Raw genomic sequence first — 17,227 nt, 5'->3', positions numbered from 1 at the left:
ATATAAAAATACCAAAAAAATATTAATTTGAAGTAAATAAAAAAATAAATTAAATTAAATTTTTTAAAACGCGTTGTTTGAACAAACAAAATTTAATTAAAAAATATATAAAAAGTGTATTTCAAAATTTATTTTTTTAACGGCCGGTATAAAATACAATTTTCTTTATTACTAAACATATTACTGTGAATATTTCACCACTAACGCAAAAGCTAACGAAACAAACGCAGCCATATCCAACTATCCAAGAACTTCCTCTCTTTTTTTTCCCCCCTGGATGAAGGCTTCTCTTCCTTTGTTATATTTACGTCATAGGCGGACGACTACCTCATCTGCCACCTACCAAACCCAAAAAGAAGAGTTTCAAATCAATCCAAAAACAGAGTTTGGTGAGCAGCTCAGCTCAGCATCATCGACTTTATCATCTTCCGTTTCTTTTATTGCTTATTAAATAAATACTCCTATAATTCAAAGACATACTCTCCCTCTCCCTCTCCCTCATAAAATAGTTTTGAGTTTTGGGGTCGGTGTTCTGGGTCTCATCCGGTTTTATTTCTTGTTTCATTGCTTGTCTGAGATTCTCAGAGAGAGTGTGATGGACGGCGTTTTGGGTTCGGAGACGGAAAGCCACGTTATTATGGACGGGACGGTGAACATTTTCCACGGAGAAAGGGACGGCGTGTTGGTTGGCTCCGCTGCTAAGCCTGAAAAACTAATTATCGATACTGATCCTGGGATCGGTGAGTTTTTTTCTTTTTCCCCTTCCATTAAATAAATAAATAAAAAGAAGTTGAATCTTTTTTATTTTAAGCTCTCAAACAAAAATCTTTATAGATATGTATGTATGTATGTCCGTCAATTAATAGATGATACCATGGCGATCTTGATGGCTTTTCAATCTCCTGAGTTGGAGGTCTTAGGGTTGACCACAATATTTGGTAATGTCTTCACAGAAGATGCCACTCGAAATGCTTTACTTTTGGTACGTTAACTAATCAATTAGCAGTTCCACCTTTCATTTTTCTTTCTGTGAATGTATTCATGATCGATTCTCCACCATGTTTTTCTTTTTCCTTTCTTTTTTAATGTGTAAAAGGATAGTGTGAGATCGCAGGGCGTCCAGATGTTCCTGTCGCTGAGGGCAGTCCAGAGCCTCTCAAGGTAACTTTCTACCTCTCAAGGGCAATTCAATCCTTTCTTCTGTACTTTTTTTCCCCCCTGAAAAACTGTCCTTTACTTGATACACGGTCTATTTCCTAATGGATTGCTATTTTCTCTATTCCCATGTCAAGTTGGATTTTTGTTTTTCTTATGTGGGAATCTGAGTTGTTGTGCGAGTATATTTAGAATTATTGGATTGTGATTCTTCACTTTTCTGTCTATTTGTTATCTTGCCCAAGGTATTCAGTTTTGGATCTTATAGTTTTGGTTACTCTTTTTTAAAAAAAACTTAAATTTGTTTTCGTTTTTCCTAATGATTCATTAGGGTGGAATCCCTCGTGTAGCTGACTTTATTCATGGTTCTGATGGATTGGGGAACACATTTCTTTCTCCTCCAAAAGCAAAGAAAATTGACAAGAGTGCTTCCGAATTTTTAGTTGATAAGGTCTCTGAGTATCCTGGTGAAGTATCTATACTAGCACTAGGACCACTAACTAACCTAGCTTTGGTGAGCATTCTTTCATCATCCTTTCCACCCCTTCCCTTGCAGATGGTAATTCCCTAGTTTGCAATTTCATAACTATCATATTATGATGCCAGGCGATCAAAAGGGACTCCTCCTTTGCTAGCAAGGTAAAGAGAATTGTTGTACTTGGAGGTGCATTCTTTGCACTGGGAAATGTAAACCCTGCTGCCGAGGCAAATGTAAGTTCTGGTGCTGGATTGTGATCTCTTTGATTTTTGCTTCTTTTTTTTTAGAAACATATTTCCTTGTCTATCTGCCTCTTCAGGCATAATATAACAGTCCGGCTTGTTTGCCAGTAAATAGTCTATATGGAATAGCTAGTGTTATTATGTTGATGGAATAGTATTCTCATTGCAGAAGAAAGAAGATTCGAAAGCATTTGCGGTCTTTATTTCACTAAAATATTTTTGCTTTAGCTGCAACTAGCGAGTTGCAGAGCAAGGAAACTAGTTTTCAATTAGTTGAAAAACCCTTTTACCTATTAAATGTCATCCTGGCAAATATTTTGATTTGCAGATCGATGGGGACCCAGAAGCAGCAGACTTGGTGTTTACCTCCGGGGCCAACATCGCTGTGGTTGGAATAAATATTACAACCCAAGTTAAATTCACAGGTGGAATGGACTTACTTCCTAGTCAATCTTTCCCTGTATTTTTCACGTTGATATGGAACCATTTTTTCTCTAACAATCGTTTTAAATTGCAGATGGGGACCTTCTTGAATTGAGGCAATCCAAAGGGAAGTATGCTAAAATACTAAGTGACATGTGCAAATTCTATAGAGATTGGCATGTGAAGTCCGATGGTGTCTATGGTGATTTTCCAGTCTATTTATGATCCTTTTTCTTTTTTGCATCAGGTGTCCTCGGGTTCATTCTCGATTTGGTCGACTGTTGTGCGGTTTGATCAATGTCTTGACTTTTTGATGTCTGTTTCCAGGCATTTTTCTCCACGACCCCGTGAGTTTTGTAGCTCTAGTTCGGCCCGATCTCTTCACATACAAGAACGGGGTCGTGAGGGTTGAGACGCAGGGCATCTGTGCTGGGCATACGCTGATGGACCAAGGACTCAAGAGGTATGCTCAGACAAGCGTGCTATCATTTTCGTATTGTATTTTGATTCTTCTAACCATGGTGGTAAAATTTGTTATAGATGGAACTCGAGCAACCCCTGGTCAGGGTATTCTCCTGTTGCAGTTGCTTGGACTGTTAATGTGGATGAAGTCCTCAATTACATCAGACAATTGTTGATGAAATAATGGCAGATTCATGGGTCTTGCGCTTTGAAAGATGCCAGAAACTGAAGATGGAGGTCAGATTCCCTTTGCTGACGGTCCCAGCGATCCCTTTTCCTTGATCATGAAACTGACACCGCAAGTTTTCTTCGGAAGGGAAGGGTCGGGACGCTATTGTTTTCTCATGTGTACTTGTCAAATTCTGTATGGATCCCCCGAAACGTTCTCTGTCTCATTCAATGAAAATAATTTCGGGTTTTAACCGCAATTCATTCACGTGCACTTTGAATTGTCTTGATCCTCTTTTCTGTTTTAGTTTTGACTGGTCTCACGTTCTAGTCGTGAGTTGGAATGATATTTTAAAAATGTAAAAGAAATAATAAAAGTGCAGATAATTTTTTAATAATATTATTAAACATCATCGGGTGAGTTGATTTTTAAAATGTACAAATAAACATTACTTGAATATAAAACTATTATTCAATAAAAGGATAATCTCATAAAAATAAATTAAAAATAATTATGCAATGTCTGCAGTATGGTCCTCCAACCAAGTTGATCGTTGGTCAGTAAAATTACTCAAATAAATTATTAACATGTGCCAATTTATGATAAAAAAAATTATTTAAAATTAAAGATGTAAAGAAAAAAAACAAGGCTCCAGTTCTTGTTTTCAAAACAAATTAAATTAAAAAAAAAAAAAAAAAATTACGTAGGTCAACATCGGTCAAAAAACTATTTGATGATTTTTAACAGCACAGGGATTATTTAACTTGTTACAGTAAAATACAGGGACTAAGACTTAATTAAATAATTTAATAATTTCATAGATTTTTCTCTTGACAACTTTTGCACTGTTTTGTTGAATATAAAAATTATATAATCGCAATCGCATAAAAATTAAATAAGGATGAAGGCGTGGAGCCCCGCCTATCACTTTCCACGTTGCTCCAGAATCTGGTGGTTAGTCAATGGAGCCGTCCAAAACTTGTAAAGATACCTTTACGTTGATATTTGTATTTCTGACATTTCAGTTATTTTTTTTAATAGTATTTAAATTTATTAAATTATCAAATCATCCCTTAGGCCGCGTAATAATAATAACAAGAAAAAACTCATAATAAAAAGATAATAAAGTACCAACAATAAATTTAGGATTTTTTTTTGCTATCATGGTCAATTTAGTTATTTTATTATTTTTTAAGCAGCCCTACATGTAAAGCTTTTTTTTTTTTTTTTTTTTTAATGGTAACTTAATATTTTTATTGTATAAAAAAAATAAGACATGTTTAAAAGTGCAGTTATGATTATTTTTAAAATATTTTTTTATGTTGAAATGTATCAAAATAATATTTTTTTATTTTTTAAAAAATTATTTTTAATATCAGTATATTAAAATAATTTAAAATATATATAAAAAAATATTTTTTAAAAAAATACAAATATAACCATCTTTTCAAACGATCTCTTAGCCAGTCATTTTGATGATTCCAAATGAAATTTGTGAAGAAATAATTCTGCCACCCGTGTTGTGCTTCACTGGCTTGTACTGTAAATGGTGTATACTGCAGCGACACATGACGCAGTGAATCTGACACCATACGGAATCTTGATGACTTTTTTTTTTAATAATAAATAGACAGTGCCGTGTTTTTTGGTATAGCCTCGCAACGGTGAATGTGACTAAAAATTGAAAGTATATGGTGTTTTTTTTATACACGGAAACTATAGATTTCTTTTTATTAAAATATGAGCTGTAAACTCGTATTGTACACTTCAAAAGTCACGTGCGTGGGGAGGGGCAGAGGAAGTTTGCACTGTAGCCAGCCTTCTTTGCCTTTCTCTGCGGTGGCAGAAGTCAGCGTGTCAAATGTTTTTTTCTTAATAGATGTTGCATAATGAGCTGTTACAGCTGGTTTTACTTTGAAGATAACTCTGCTGGCACTCTATTATTTAGTTTCTGTTCTGACTTTTAAAATTGAGACGGATGTACAGAGAATAGAAAATAAAATTTATCATCCATGAAAAATAATAAAAATATTATCACTTATAATTTTGCTTTCATACTTATAACTATTCTTTAAAAAAAAGTAAATTTATAAAACAACTAATAAAATACCATTAATTATTCTACAAGTAATCAAGAATCATAAGATTTCTCAATAAAAACCCTCTCCTTTATTTTTTTTTTTTATTTGTCCTAGATTTGTTTTAATTAGAAAGAGCTCCTAGTTTTCTAGTCTATGTTATGTTATGAGTTAGATAAGAAAAAAATGAACCTTAAAAAAAACTAGGTTTATGGTATTTTTGATATCATTGTTATATTTGATTCAGCGGGACAATTTTAAAAATTTTCGATTTGATTTCTTATCTAACTCGGGTTTTAAATTAAATTATATAAAAGTTGCCTTCAAGTGATGTAGTTCACTTGACATGTCAAAAAATAACATGAACGACATGCATAAAATGTGTTCTGACTTAAAATAAAACTTTAATATGACATTTTTTTTAATATTAAAATAATAACATATTATATTGATATAGGCCTGATAACTAAACCTACCAGCCCCACAATTCAGGTTATGAATACCTCTAGATTTAACAATTTTATTTTTTAGAGATAAAATTCACCAAGATATAAAATATAGGAATATTTGGATTTCTCAAGAGAATTATCTTAGAAAAATCTAACAGTAAGTTTAACGTGGAAGATTATAAGTCAATTTTCACAACATTCCGTATCAATTATAAATTGTCATTGAGAATCTGTTCTAGAAATGAAAAAATAAAGAATAAAAATGTCTTGAATACATAAGTAGTGAGAAGCCTTGTGGATGCCATAATTTGTACATGATCAAATATTACTCAAACATTTAGTATGATTAGTGGATTTATAGAAAATATTGATAGAGAGCACAAACACTTTTAAAAATGATCCTTAGATACATTAAATAAACCTCATATGTTACATTTTTTTCATGAAGGGTTATAATTTATTATCATATGCCATGTTGATTTAGATTTTACAAATTATTTTTGATACATACATACATACTATTGAAGCCAGTATTATTGTTGCTTTAATCTATAATAAAATCGCAAGAAATCGTGCCTTTCATTCAAATATAAGGTATTTACGAAGAGTATATTGTTATTGCTTTTTAAAGTATTTTTTATTTTAAAATATATTATTTTTTTTAAATGTTTTTTTTTTATGTCATCACATTAAAATAAATTAAAAATTATTAATTTAAAATAATTTTTTTAAAGTATAATAACAAACAAAATTAGTGGGCATGCAAAAGATTCACATGAATGACAATCTAGCAGATGTCATGACAAAGTCGGTCGATGTTGAAAAGTTTTATTTGGTATAGATCCTCCTATGGCGCAGTAGCACTATAAGCAACATGAAGTTGGAAGGTGTTGAAATGATAAAATAAAATATATAAAAAGTGAAAATTGAGTTTAAGTGGGAGAAAGTGAGCTATAAATTTATATTTCACGCCTGGAAAGTCAATTGCGTGATGAAAAGAAAGTTTGCAATAGCCAACCTTCGCTGCTTTTTTTCTTTCATAGTGGTGGAAGTCGACGTGTTAAAGCCTTTTTTTTTTTTTTGTATAGTTGTTGCATTATGAGACGTTACTCCTAGGTTTCCTTGAAAGATAACGAGGTCCTCTACTAGTTTTATGGTGGTAGAAGTAGACGTGTTAAGTTTTTTTTTTTTTCCTCTCTTGAAAATATAAAAAAATATTATTTTATATTAATAAAAAAACTAAAAAAGAAACAGGTTTTATTGTGCTTCTTTTTCATAAAATACTATTCACTACAATAATTTTTTTTTTCTTCATTTGAGTTTTTTATTTATTTTTAATTTCAATTATATCATTCAACATCAAATTTATTGGGATTAAATTTTATAATTTTTATAATTTACTTTTTTATAAGGTTATCTTAATCTCATGACCTAAATCAAAAATTTAACGAGTTAACTTAAATTTTTTTCCCTTTTTTATTAATTTTTTCCTATCAAATTCATTCTTAACATGAAGTTAATTATGAATTAGGCTCGTTTTTTGTTTCATTTTGTTTTTTGAAAGGTTATCCTTATTTTATGAATAAAGTCATGAGTTTAATGAGTTAACTTGAGTTGACTCTAGTTATTTTTTGTGTCATATTTTAATCAACTTTTCAATTTTAATTATATCTTTTAACATTAATTTATTGGGGGTTGAGTTTCATAATTTTTATAATTTATTTTCTATAAAGTTATCTCAGTCTCATGATACAAGTTGTGAGTTTAATGAGTTAATTCAGTTGACTCGAGGTTTTTGCATTTTTTCTAATTGACTTTGTTTCTCAATTTTATTTTTCAATATTGAGTTGATTGGCAATTAAACTTCGTTGTTTGTCTCGGTTTACTTTTTACGAGGCTATCTTTATTTCATAACTTGAGTTGCGGGTTTGGTGAGTCAACCCAGATTGACTTGAATTGTTTTATATTATTTTTTCAATTTCATCTTTCGACACTTGATTGATCAAGAATTGAGTTTAATAGTTTATTTTAATTTATTTTTTATTAAGTTATTTTGATTTTATTATCCAAATCATGAGTTTAATAGGTTAACTCAAGTTAATCTAAGTATTTTTTTTTATTAATTTTTTAAATTTTATCTTTCAACATTGAGTTTATAAAAAATTAAAATTCATAACTTGTTTTGATTTGCTTTTCTATAGGGTTATTATGGTCCCATTATAGATTGTCAAATTAACTCGAGTTGATTCAAATCAATCTAATATATTTTTATAAAAAAATTTATTTTGAATTCAATTAAATCAAATTTTCACTAATTATCCAAATTGATTTTTTTCCACTAAATCAACTATATCATTTCAAAATAATCCCCATTTAGTTAGGTTTTTGTTTTTTTACCTCGATTTTTTTTCCCTCAAAGCGTAGCGGGAACTAAATTTCTAGTTAGGGGTTAAGATTTATGGATGGTTTCAACTTTCAAGGATTGAAACCGAAAAAACGGCACCGCATTAACCGCTTTAACGAACCCCCGTTCAATTCCCAATATCTCCCAATACTATCATCTTCCTGAAGAGAATTTAGGGCACAAATCATCGACTCGATCTTAAAATGGAACAAGAAACGGGTATGTCGAAACCAGTGGCGGTGATAGCCTGTGCAACCATGGCATTCCTTTATGTTGCCATTCTCTATGCTCCCACTTTGATTCTGCGCCTCCCGGCTCCTTCTTCTGTCAAGGAATATCTGATCCGACGGTTCATATGCGCCACCATTTCGTCATTCATGTCCCTTGTTTTCTGTGCTTTCCTCCTCCCTGTAAGTTGTTTCGTTTCCTTGATCATCCACTGACTATGTGTTTCAAAATTCTCCCAAACCCGTAACAACATCAATACTGTTACTTATACTGTTGATTTGTTGCTTATAAATGATGCTAGCTGAGGAGAAGGGAGGCAACTTACTTGTTCCGCGTATATGGCATCAGACTGGACCATCTTGTGAGTATCTTGATTATGATATATATATATATATATATATATATATATATATATTTTCATTGTCAATGTTGAATAAATGCGTACTGGGAAGGAGGAGCTATCCTTTTTGCACATAGTAATTATCGGGTTATATTCTTTTATGACCTGCAGATGGGAAAAAAAGGCTGACTGATTGCTAAAACTTGCATTCTGAAACGCAATTTTATGTATGAAACAGTGGCAAGCTGTGGTCTTTCCTCTTTCGTTGACTTGTTTAATGTACGCTGGATCTTTGGTCTTCAAGTCATTATTGTTGGTGGATTCATGGAAGGAACACATGCATCTGGGTGAAGGAAATTCTTTAAACTGTATCAAAGATATCCTGCAGAACTTTCTTGCCGGGCTGTCTTCAACTGCCTCCAATGTCTTGGCTTGGCGTACTTATGTTGTGGTGAGTTTATTTATTAATCAAAATGAGATCACAAGTTTCAAAGATAATACGGGGCATGAATGTTTGCATACTTTAACTAAATGGCTTTCTATATCAATTAAGGTTATGGATTTTAATTTTTTGTGGGGTAGTTGGGACCCATGCTAGGTAAGAAATTTTGTTTTCCTTCCGCATGCTACTGACCAACCATTTCCTTTTACCTCCTAGTCTACTATGTGCTATGTGCATGAGTGGCGAGTAAAAAACATTTGCTTTCTTACTCAATTTTTATTTGTGTTCATAAGTAACGCTTTTACTTTCAATGGTTGACAAAGATTCCATGAATACATTGATATGAGCTATCGTGCACTTAATAAGCATGAAGTTGTCTATGATAGCATGCCAAGCCAACATTCCAACATGCAGAATATGTATTTATTACTAAAATTGATTTCACTTTATGGCTTGCAGGAAGACTCAACTCAGTGGCATAATTTGGTTTTATTCTCTAACGATGTTTAGTCTATCACATTATGGATACCTATGGGTCCTTTCTTCCCCTTAGTTGATCGTTTGAAAATCTTGAAGGATGAAGTGGATTAGTTATCCTTGCTTCTTTATTTCCTAAAATCAGCTAGCCATGCTCGCATCAGCATTGTAAGTTAGTTAAATGAAAAAATGTTAGCTTGATCATTGCACTGATCTTCAACTCTGTTATACGCAGGCTCCATTAACAGAGGAATTGGTGTTCAGAGCATGTATGATACCTTTACTTCTCTGTGGAGGGTTTGAGATCTATGTTGTCATTTTACTTTGCCCCATTCTCTTTAGCTTGGGTAAGTGAAAGCGCATCGTTGTAAAGACACTTGCTGTTAACTATTATTTAGAAGTCACTACAACATGTCAACCACTTGTGAGGCAGTAATTGAAGATGGTTAAGAATTGGGTAGCATTCAAGAATAAAGTGATCACACATCCACTATATTGGCTACTTGAATGTTTACTTTTTTCTTTGATAATTCATGTCATAACAGTGCAAAATAACTTGTGCTCAGTTGATCAGAAATTATAGATCACTTCCTTAAATGCATTTGCTGTTTTTAGTATCTCTAGTTTAATCTTTTGACACCTGTGTAAAAAACCTGTGCTGTTGTTTATATCTTATATCAGAAACTACTGTTACTTTTATGCAATGTGGTCTTACCAAGTGTGATTGTTATTGTTCAGCACATCTAAACCATTGGATGGAGATCTATGGCCGTCAAAACTATAGCTTGCTCAAGACATTCATGGTTGTAGGTATCCTCTGCTTCTTATTGTTGCTTTTGATTGATGTCTTTTGTACCTTATAGCAATTTTTCTATGACATAGATTTGTTTTGTTGCCTTAAGTATGATGCATTTGTTTTGAAATTTGTGATGTGTTTGTTTGGGGAACATGATTAACCGAAGACTTCTTTTAGATCTCAATGTCTCATTGACAAATGGATTTGTATGTATTTCTCAGGTCTTCAGCTAGGTTACACTTTGATCTTTGGTTCATATGCATCTTTTCTTTTCATTCGAACAGGTAAGTCATGTGACTTGATAATTGTTAAGATATCAAAACTTATTTTTGCATTCTACATGATAGCTTAAACTTTTGAATTAAGTATTCTTTCCTAGAAATGTATGTGAGGGTTAGCAATTTAGACCCTTGTTATCCTCATTCATGATCAAATTAATTTTAACATAAGATAGTAGCGGACGTATTATTGATCCATGCTTCAAGTCGAAGAAGCTTTCTCTCGAGGGAACACGTAAAAGTCTACCTGTGGTTTTCATCTTACAGGCTAAACACTTCAATTAAAAGGTCATCATAGTAATGAACAATAGATAAGTTTATTTCCACCCATTTTAGTATAATTAAATTAATTTTACTATTCCAAATATGCCTTTTAAGTATAGTTCCCTTGCAATTGAAGTTACTCGCCAACCACAATCATATATATGAAAGTAATTTTTTTTCTTGGTTTATTGGTGTCTTTCTATTAATGTGTTTGGCCAAAAAAAAAAAAATTCCGCTTGAATTTGACGATCTTTTTAAAACATTTTTGAAAATACAGAATAATAGAATCATGAGCAAAAACATTATTTCAATTACATTTTTTTTTGTATGTTAAAAAAAGAAAGAAAGAATGGAGCTGTGAAAAGGAAAGTATTAGACACTAACATTACGAATTGTTTCCTTCTATGTGTGATTTCTGAAAATTAGCTGTGACATGGTCCTCACTCACCTTCAATGATCATTGGAGAGCTCATTGTTGATTTAGACCAGATACTACTGAATGTTTTAATCTGAAATGATAGTGTAAGAACATATTTGGAACGCTTATAGGACACGTATATGATCTTTTTATCTCTTGTTCATTAAATAGTTAAAGTTAATTCTTTGTTGTCGATTGCTTTTTTTCCGTATCTTGAATCATGTCTTGACCATGGATCACATGCATCTTTGTAGGACATCTTGTTGCTCCATTAGTTGCTCATATATTTTGCAATTTTATGGGATTGCCTAAGCTGTTTGTGAGGAGGACAGGTATGTGAGTTGAATTGCAGGAATGCAACTGAAGCAATCAAATATCATTGTATGACTATATATAGATTCGGTGAATCATTTTGCAGTAGCATATCGCACAAGCATGTCCTTATTTCTTTGCAACCTCGTAGTCATTTCTAGTGATTCTAGGCTTCTTGGATGATGTAACCTTGTCTCTTTGCTATCTCTCAGTCATTACTAGTGATTCTAACTTTGAATTTCTAAGCTTCTTGTATGGGCGTAAAATCATTGATCACCCCTGTGCTTTTGTAATTTGGTCAAATTGACACCCCTCTACATGATGATGTCTCCAATTGATCCTTTTTCTACTAATTTGGGGATTTTTTAAACCTGTCCTGCATGTCTTCCATTAAGTTGACCATGAAAGGTCCATATAGGCACCACTTTTACGGTTCATAATAAAAATGAAATAAAACAGAACTTTTCTGAAAAAAATCAAATTATCTAATAAAAAAGAATTTGAAATTTATAAAATATATTTAAAAGTTATGAAATAATTTTGAAAACCTATGTGAAAAACGTATTATATTTAAAATTTATAAGAGAGAAGAAATGAGAGCTCGGTATTAAACAAGACTAAACCATGTGATATTCATTAAAACTACGTTTGGGAAAATAAATAATCAAGAAACCACTTTTCCATTCCCAAATCATAACCTGCTTTGTTAATCTGTTTGGATTAACAAAACCATTTTGAAATAAAGATAAAAAACTTAGTTTGGTAATTGACCCAAAAACTGTTTAGTTTAATAATGGAAAACCTAGTGTTACATTCTAAATAAACTTAGAATCCTTAGTTTCTTCTTGGTCTGCTTCACCAAACTAGGAATTTCGAATTTTGCAGCTGATTGTGGGAGATGTTAAGGGCATGTTTGGTTGCAGAAAAGAGTTTGCATGCTTCTTTTAAGTTTTGTGAGCTTAGACTTGGTTCAGTGAAAAAGGAAAATTGGTTTAGGCATGGATGACCTTTTTGAGAATTGAGCTGAAACGAATTGAAATACTTTTTCCAAAGGGCTTCAGATCCTTCTGTATGTTCATTCTTATAAGTAGCATAGGGTAAGAGAAAGAAGTCAAAACTTGCATCATTTTCACATGCATTTTCGTATCTTAAATTACCAGGGCATGAACAAAACTATCAATGCTTTTCACTTGCTTTTCTTTTCCCTTGAATTACCAAGGAATGAACAAAAAAAATTGGTACACAAATATGGTGGTTCAAAATCAATATATTGTTAATAACACATGTTATTGTCTTTCTTCGTGTATTTATTTACTATTAACGAAGTGTGTGTTTCGTAATGCGGTGCAAGGTGTTTTTCAATTCAAAATGCATCAAAATGATGTTTTTTTCAGATTTTTTATTTATTCTTGATATCCGCACATCAAAAAGCATGTAAAAAATAGTTTGATGTTTTTCAGCTGAAAAACACTTCAAAAAGTATGTTAGACCTCAAAAACAAACACTCTCGAAATCTAGTAGCTTGTATAGCAAATCTAGAGTTTCAAGCATAGCAAAGCTAGATTATCAAGCGGAGAATATATTGGGATAAGCTAGCTATATATCTAATTCATAAGGTAGCATGTTCATCTCATAAAAGTTAAAAAGATTGAAAGTGCATAAATTTTAAAGAAAAAAACATATGGGAGAATGTTTGAAACATTTTTCAAACCTAGGTTTAAGTTTGAGACTTGTCCATTTCTCTAAATGGAAAATCCTTACTTGAACATGATATTCTATTTTCCATTCTCAATGGAGATAATTGTATATAAAAAAAGAGATCTTCTGGTTTTGAATATGTTATTCAAGGATTAAGGTATCTTAACATCTAAAAGGGAAGTGAATTAGGTGTATTATTAAATTTTACAATTAATACAAATTATTTCAAGTAAAAGTAATAACCAAAAATAAAATTAAAGTACATAAAGTAAAGAGTTAAGGGGGTGAATTTATAAACTCCTTTTTAATGTAGTTCAGCAAGCCAACATCCACACCTCAAGTACTAAACCGTACTTGAGTATTGTATTCCTTAACTTGTCCAAGGTTTAGAGTACAATTACCACTTCCACTCCAAGCTTTTACACCACTTGAAGAAATCACTCTCCAAGATTTTTTTTTCTTAGTGAAATTCTTTTACCAATACCGAGAGTTTTTACCTAACTCTCAAAGGTTTACAATGATGATTTTGTTTTTGCAACAAATTCTCTCATTAGAGTGGATAATACAATTGAACTTTATATCGCACTGGATAGTATTTATAGGAATGAAAATATTTAAGTGCAGTGAGAATGAGATTAAATATTCAGTGCTAGAATATAAAGGTTTAATAGCACAAATAAGAGTGTGTTCAAGGATTGATGATTTTAGTAGTTTTACTTTTAGAATAGCTTGTATATCATGCATGTTTGGATTTTCTTGCTAATTTTGCAATTAAACAAGCTATATATATGTTTCTAAAAAAAAAAATAGTCGTTATTGTTTCACTGACAGCTAAAACGGTTGACCGCATCATACTGGTCAAGTCAATCAGCTGACTAGTTCCTATAGAATTCTCAGTGTTCATCACTAATGAATAAACGGTCAACTGATTCATTTGGTAACTCCAAACGGTCGATCGGTTAATTCAAGATTATAGATTTAACAGTTTTACTTAGGTAAATTCTTAAAACCGTCTAACTTAGATTTTATTTTATTATTATAAATTACTTAATGCATGCAAAATGAAGTGTGCAAGTTCATTTTAATTTTGCTATCAAGTAAGATATAAAGATTTACATTGAAACACTAAAATGAATATTTATTCTAAGTCTTCGCTTCACTCCCTTCTTAGACTTCAAGATTGAGTTTTTCATGTAATCCGGTTTGCTTGTTGATACGTTCTTCATATAAAATCTATTTAAAACTTCCAATCGTATTATTAGTTTATTTTTCATTTTATTGTCATCATTAAAATATATAAAAACATGAAAGAGCAAATATAAAGGTCGACAAAATATACCCTAAGCATCCAAGTTTCTAAAAGCTACACAATACATAAATTTCCAATCATGGCATTATCTTTTGTGAAAATACTCCATTCTGTTTTTGATCTTCTTGTCCAGTTAAAGTCCCATTCATGCAAAGCTCTCTCCACATCATCGTTGCAACTGAATAAATCGCAAAACTTGTACGCACCAAGATCAATCACAAATCACTACTACATTGATTCAAAATCTCTTAACCCTCCATTAGCACTATTATTATTTTTTGTTCAAATGCATATCCATACATCACCCACAAATTTGAGTGCACCAAGACCAATCAGCACTCCACCCACTGAAAATCACAACCAACACCTTGTATATCAAACTCATGCTTCAATGGTTGAATTAATCCATCGGACAAGTCATTCCATTCGACAACAATTCCAATCTCACTCTCATTTTCGTTAAAGATGTTTGTCTGAAGTGCTCTCCTAACTTTCTCTACAACTGACCTTACCAGATTTGACAGAGATTTGAGATTTGAATGATGAAAAGGTTCAAATTATGATTTAGGAGTAGTGATGGTGTAAGGATACTAGAGAGCATACATCGAGAAGACAAGCATAGATCTGGTTTCTTGATTTTTTTTTCCTATTCTACGTTATTTTTTTATTCATATTCTTAGTTATTTTTAATTTTAGTGTTCTTTAGATAGATTTATTTGGATAAACACAAATTGGCTCTTAATTTTTAGCCATTATTTGTGTTGTAAATTTAACATTACTTAAATGAGGGGTCAAGGAACCATAGCATCCCTTTAACATTATATAAAGGATTTGTTTTTCAGAAAATTTTATGATGCTAAGAAAGTAACTAGTAGTTATTTTCTAGTGCTCACTTTGAAGAAAGAGACAAACACAAAAAGAAGAGATATAAAATTCATGACCTATAAAAAATGATAAAAATATCTCTACGTGTTATTTCTCTCTGTTTCGTTAGAGTGATTTCTCTCTGTTTCTTTAGAGTGAGCTCCAAGAAGCTCCAAGAAGTAGCTAATAGGATATTATTAGGTACTCCTTATTTTATTTTATTTTCCCTCAATTTTCATTGCCTTTTGCTATTAATAAATGGGGGGAAATGAAATTGGGAGTCAACAAGTCAAAAGGACAGGACACGTATTGTACTACGATTAACTAAGTTACCAATTTCCATCAATGACAGTACTAACAGAGGAAACAGATTAAGATGTTTGGTATAGTGACTCAATCAACAGTTAAATTGTTAGGACCAATTAACTAATATCTCTTAGTACAGGGACGGTATGGATCCTTAACCACTCAAATAAGTAGTTGTCTTTCAATTTTGAATCTGGCTGGAGCCTGATTTAGTCAGCGAATGTTTCTTGGTCGATTTAACGAAAAAATAGATGGAGGTATAAGAAAATAGAAGGATGAACCATGATTTTAAGTGTTCTTAGATTCTACACATCCTTCATTTTTCGACTCCAAGGCATAGGATGGTTGTTCCCGCATTGGACTTTTGAAGAGTTAGGGGAGTGGAGTTTACATCCATGCAATACAGACAGTAAAAAAGAAATACTAACTAACCTAGCAGTTGTTTTAGGTTTTCCAATCCTTTGTTCGTCAAAACTTTCCAACTTTATTTGGTCACTCTTCCATACTTTTTGGGCAAAATCAATCTCTATGTTGCTAGTTAAGATTTTGGACATTATTAATTATTATTGCTATTATGACAGGTCTAATTGATCTTATAATTTGTTTCAGGGATGGTGAGTTTAGCATTCATTGCTGGAACTGTAGCCTTCATATGTCTTCTTTGTCCAGTAACACAGCCTCATTTGTACAATGATGGGACAAATGACTGTGAATGCTGGCATGGATATTGTTCCTCGAACTTAAACTCCAAATGCTGAAAGAAGATGGGAGTGACATTCTCTGCTTGTAGATGAGATTAAGTTGGAGGGTGAGTGGAATGCTTCAAAAGTTGAAGGTGTAAAATCTCTCCTCGTCCCTTTCATGGCAACTCTTTTCATGGGCAGTCCAGATTTTTGCCCTTTATCTCCTGGACTTGTCTATATCTTTTATCCCCATCGTTCCGTTTCTCTTACAAACTAAGCTGCTGCAAATTCCCAAAAAAGAGTGGAAAAATAGTTTAAATCCGTAGCCATGAAAATCTCCGAATCAATCTGATGAACTCCAAAGATTTGCTTGTTTTATAAATTAATCTTTGAAAAATGTGTACCAACTGTGTTGAGAATGGAATTTGCGCAAGTGTCCGGTTACATATTTATATATATTTCTGAATTTCTTTCAATTTTTTACCCGTTCATCACTCTCGCCTGTATGCCTGCCAGCAATGGTGAAGCTCCTCAAAATGGTACAGGCTATGCTATTTGTTACAAAATGAAATGAAAGTTTTATATTTATTTTTAAACGTCAAGTACACGTGTCACCATGTGGCTCGTTAACAAAAGCAAAAACATAGAATTAGCCTTTCATAAACTTGCATGGTTTAGTAAATGTCTTAAGAAACCTTCCTCTAAATATTGCCTCCACCATAACTTGGGGACTTTCCAAATCTTTGCTTAAATCTTGGCCAACTCCAGCGTTGGTTTTTATTTTTGTTTTATCTACTAAAACAAATACAAGCACTTAGTGTTGATTTTTATTTAGAAATATATTAAAATAATATATATATTTTTTAAAAAATATATATTTTTAATATTAACATATTAAAATTATATATAAAAAAAACATGGCAGTTGTGCAAAAACTAACGGTGCTGAAAAC

At 32.0% G+C, this 17,227-nt stretch overlaps 2 protein-coding genes across 4 annotated transcripts; both read left to right on the top strand.

The window, feature by feature from the left end:
* Positions 1-223: 223 nt before the first annotated feature.
* On the top strand, positions 224-3,196 carry LOC118053360 (uridine nucleosidase 1). 2 transcript variants are annotated; one of them, XM_035064586.2, is made up of 10 exons: positions 224-389; positions 586-740; positions 867-982; positions 1,102-1,161; positions 1,487-1,669; positions 1,762-1,866; positions 2,204-2,300; positions 2,393-2,500; positions 2,626-2,761; positions 2,839-3,196. In XM_035064586.2, the coding sequence occupies exons 2-10, from the start codon at positions 596-598 to the stop codon at positions 2,942-2,944; spliced, it is 1,056 nt and encodes a 351-aa protein (XP_034920477.1). In that variant the 5' UTR covers positions 224-389; positions 586-595; the 3' UTR covers positions 2,945-3,196. The 2 variants fall into 2 exon arrangements, with proteins under 2 accessions (XP_034920477.1, XP_034920476.1); XM_035064585.2 differs by lacking the exon at positions 224-389 and having other exon boundaries at positions 396-740.
* Positions 3,197-7,963: 4,767 nt separating this feature from the next.
* Positions 7,964-16,751, top strand: LOC118053359 (CAAX prenyl protease 2). 2 transcript variants are annotated; one of them, XM_035064584.2, is made up of 8 exons: positions 7,965-8,270; positions 8,390-8,449; positions 8,667-8,879; positions 9,583-9,694; positions 10,086-10,157; positions 10,365-10,427; positions 11,358-11,435; positions 16,202-16,751. In XM_035064584.2, exons 1-8 carry the CDS (start codon positions 8,064-8,066, stop codon positions 16,348-16,350), a joined length of 954 nt encoding a protein of 317 aa, XP_034920475.1. In that variant the 5' UTR covers positions 7,965-8,063; the 3' UTR covers positions 16,351-16,751. The 2 variants fall into 2 exon arrangements, with proteins under 2 accessions (XP_073266274.1, XP_034920475.1); XM_073410173.1 differs by lacking the exon at positions 11,358-11,435 and having other exon boundaries at positions 7,964-8,270.
* Positions 16,752-17,227: the final 476 nt, after the last annotated feature.

This window comes from Populus alba, chromosome 6 (assembly GCF_005239225.2).
Source record: "Populus alba chromosome 6, ASM523922v2, whole genome shotgun sequence".
NCBI lineage: Eukaryota > Viridiplantae > Streptophyta > Magnoliopsida > Malpighiales > Salicaceae > Populus > Populus alba.
The sequence above is the reverse complement of the archived record's forward strand: the minus strand, read 5'-3'. Positions and strand labels throughout refer to the sequence as shown.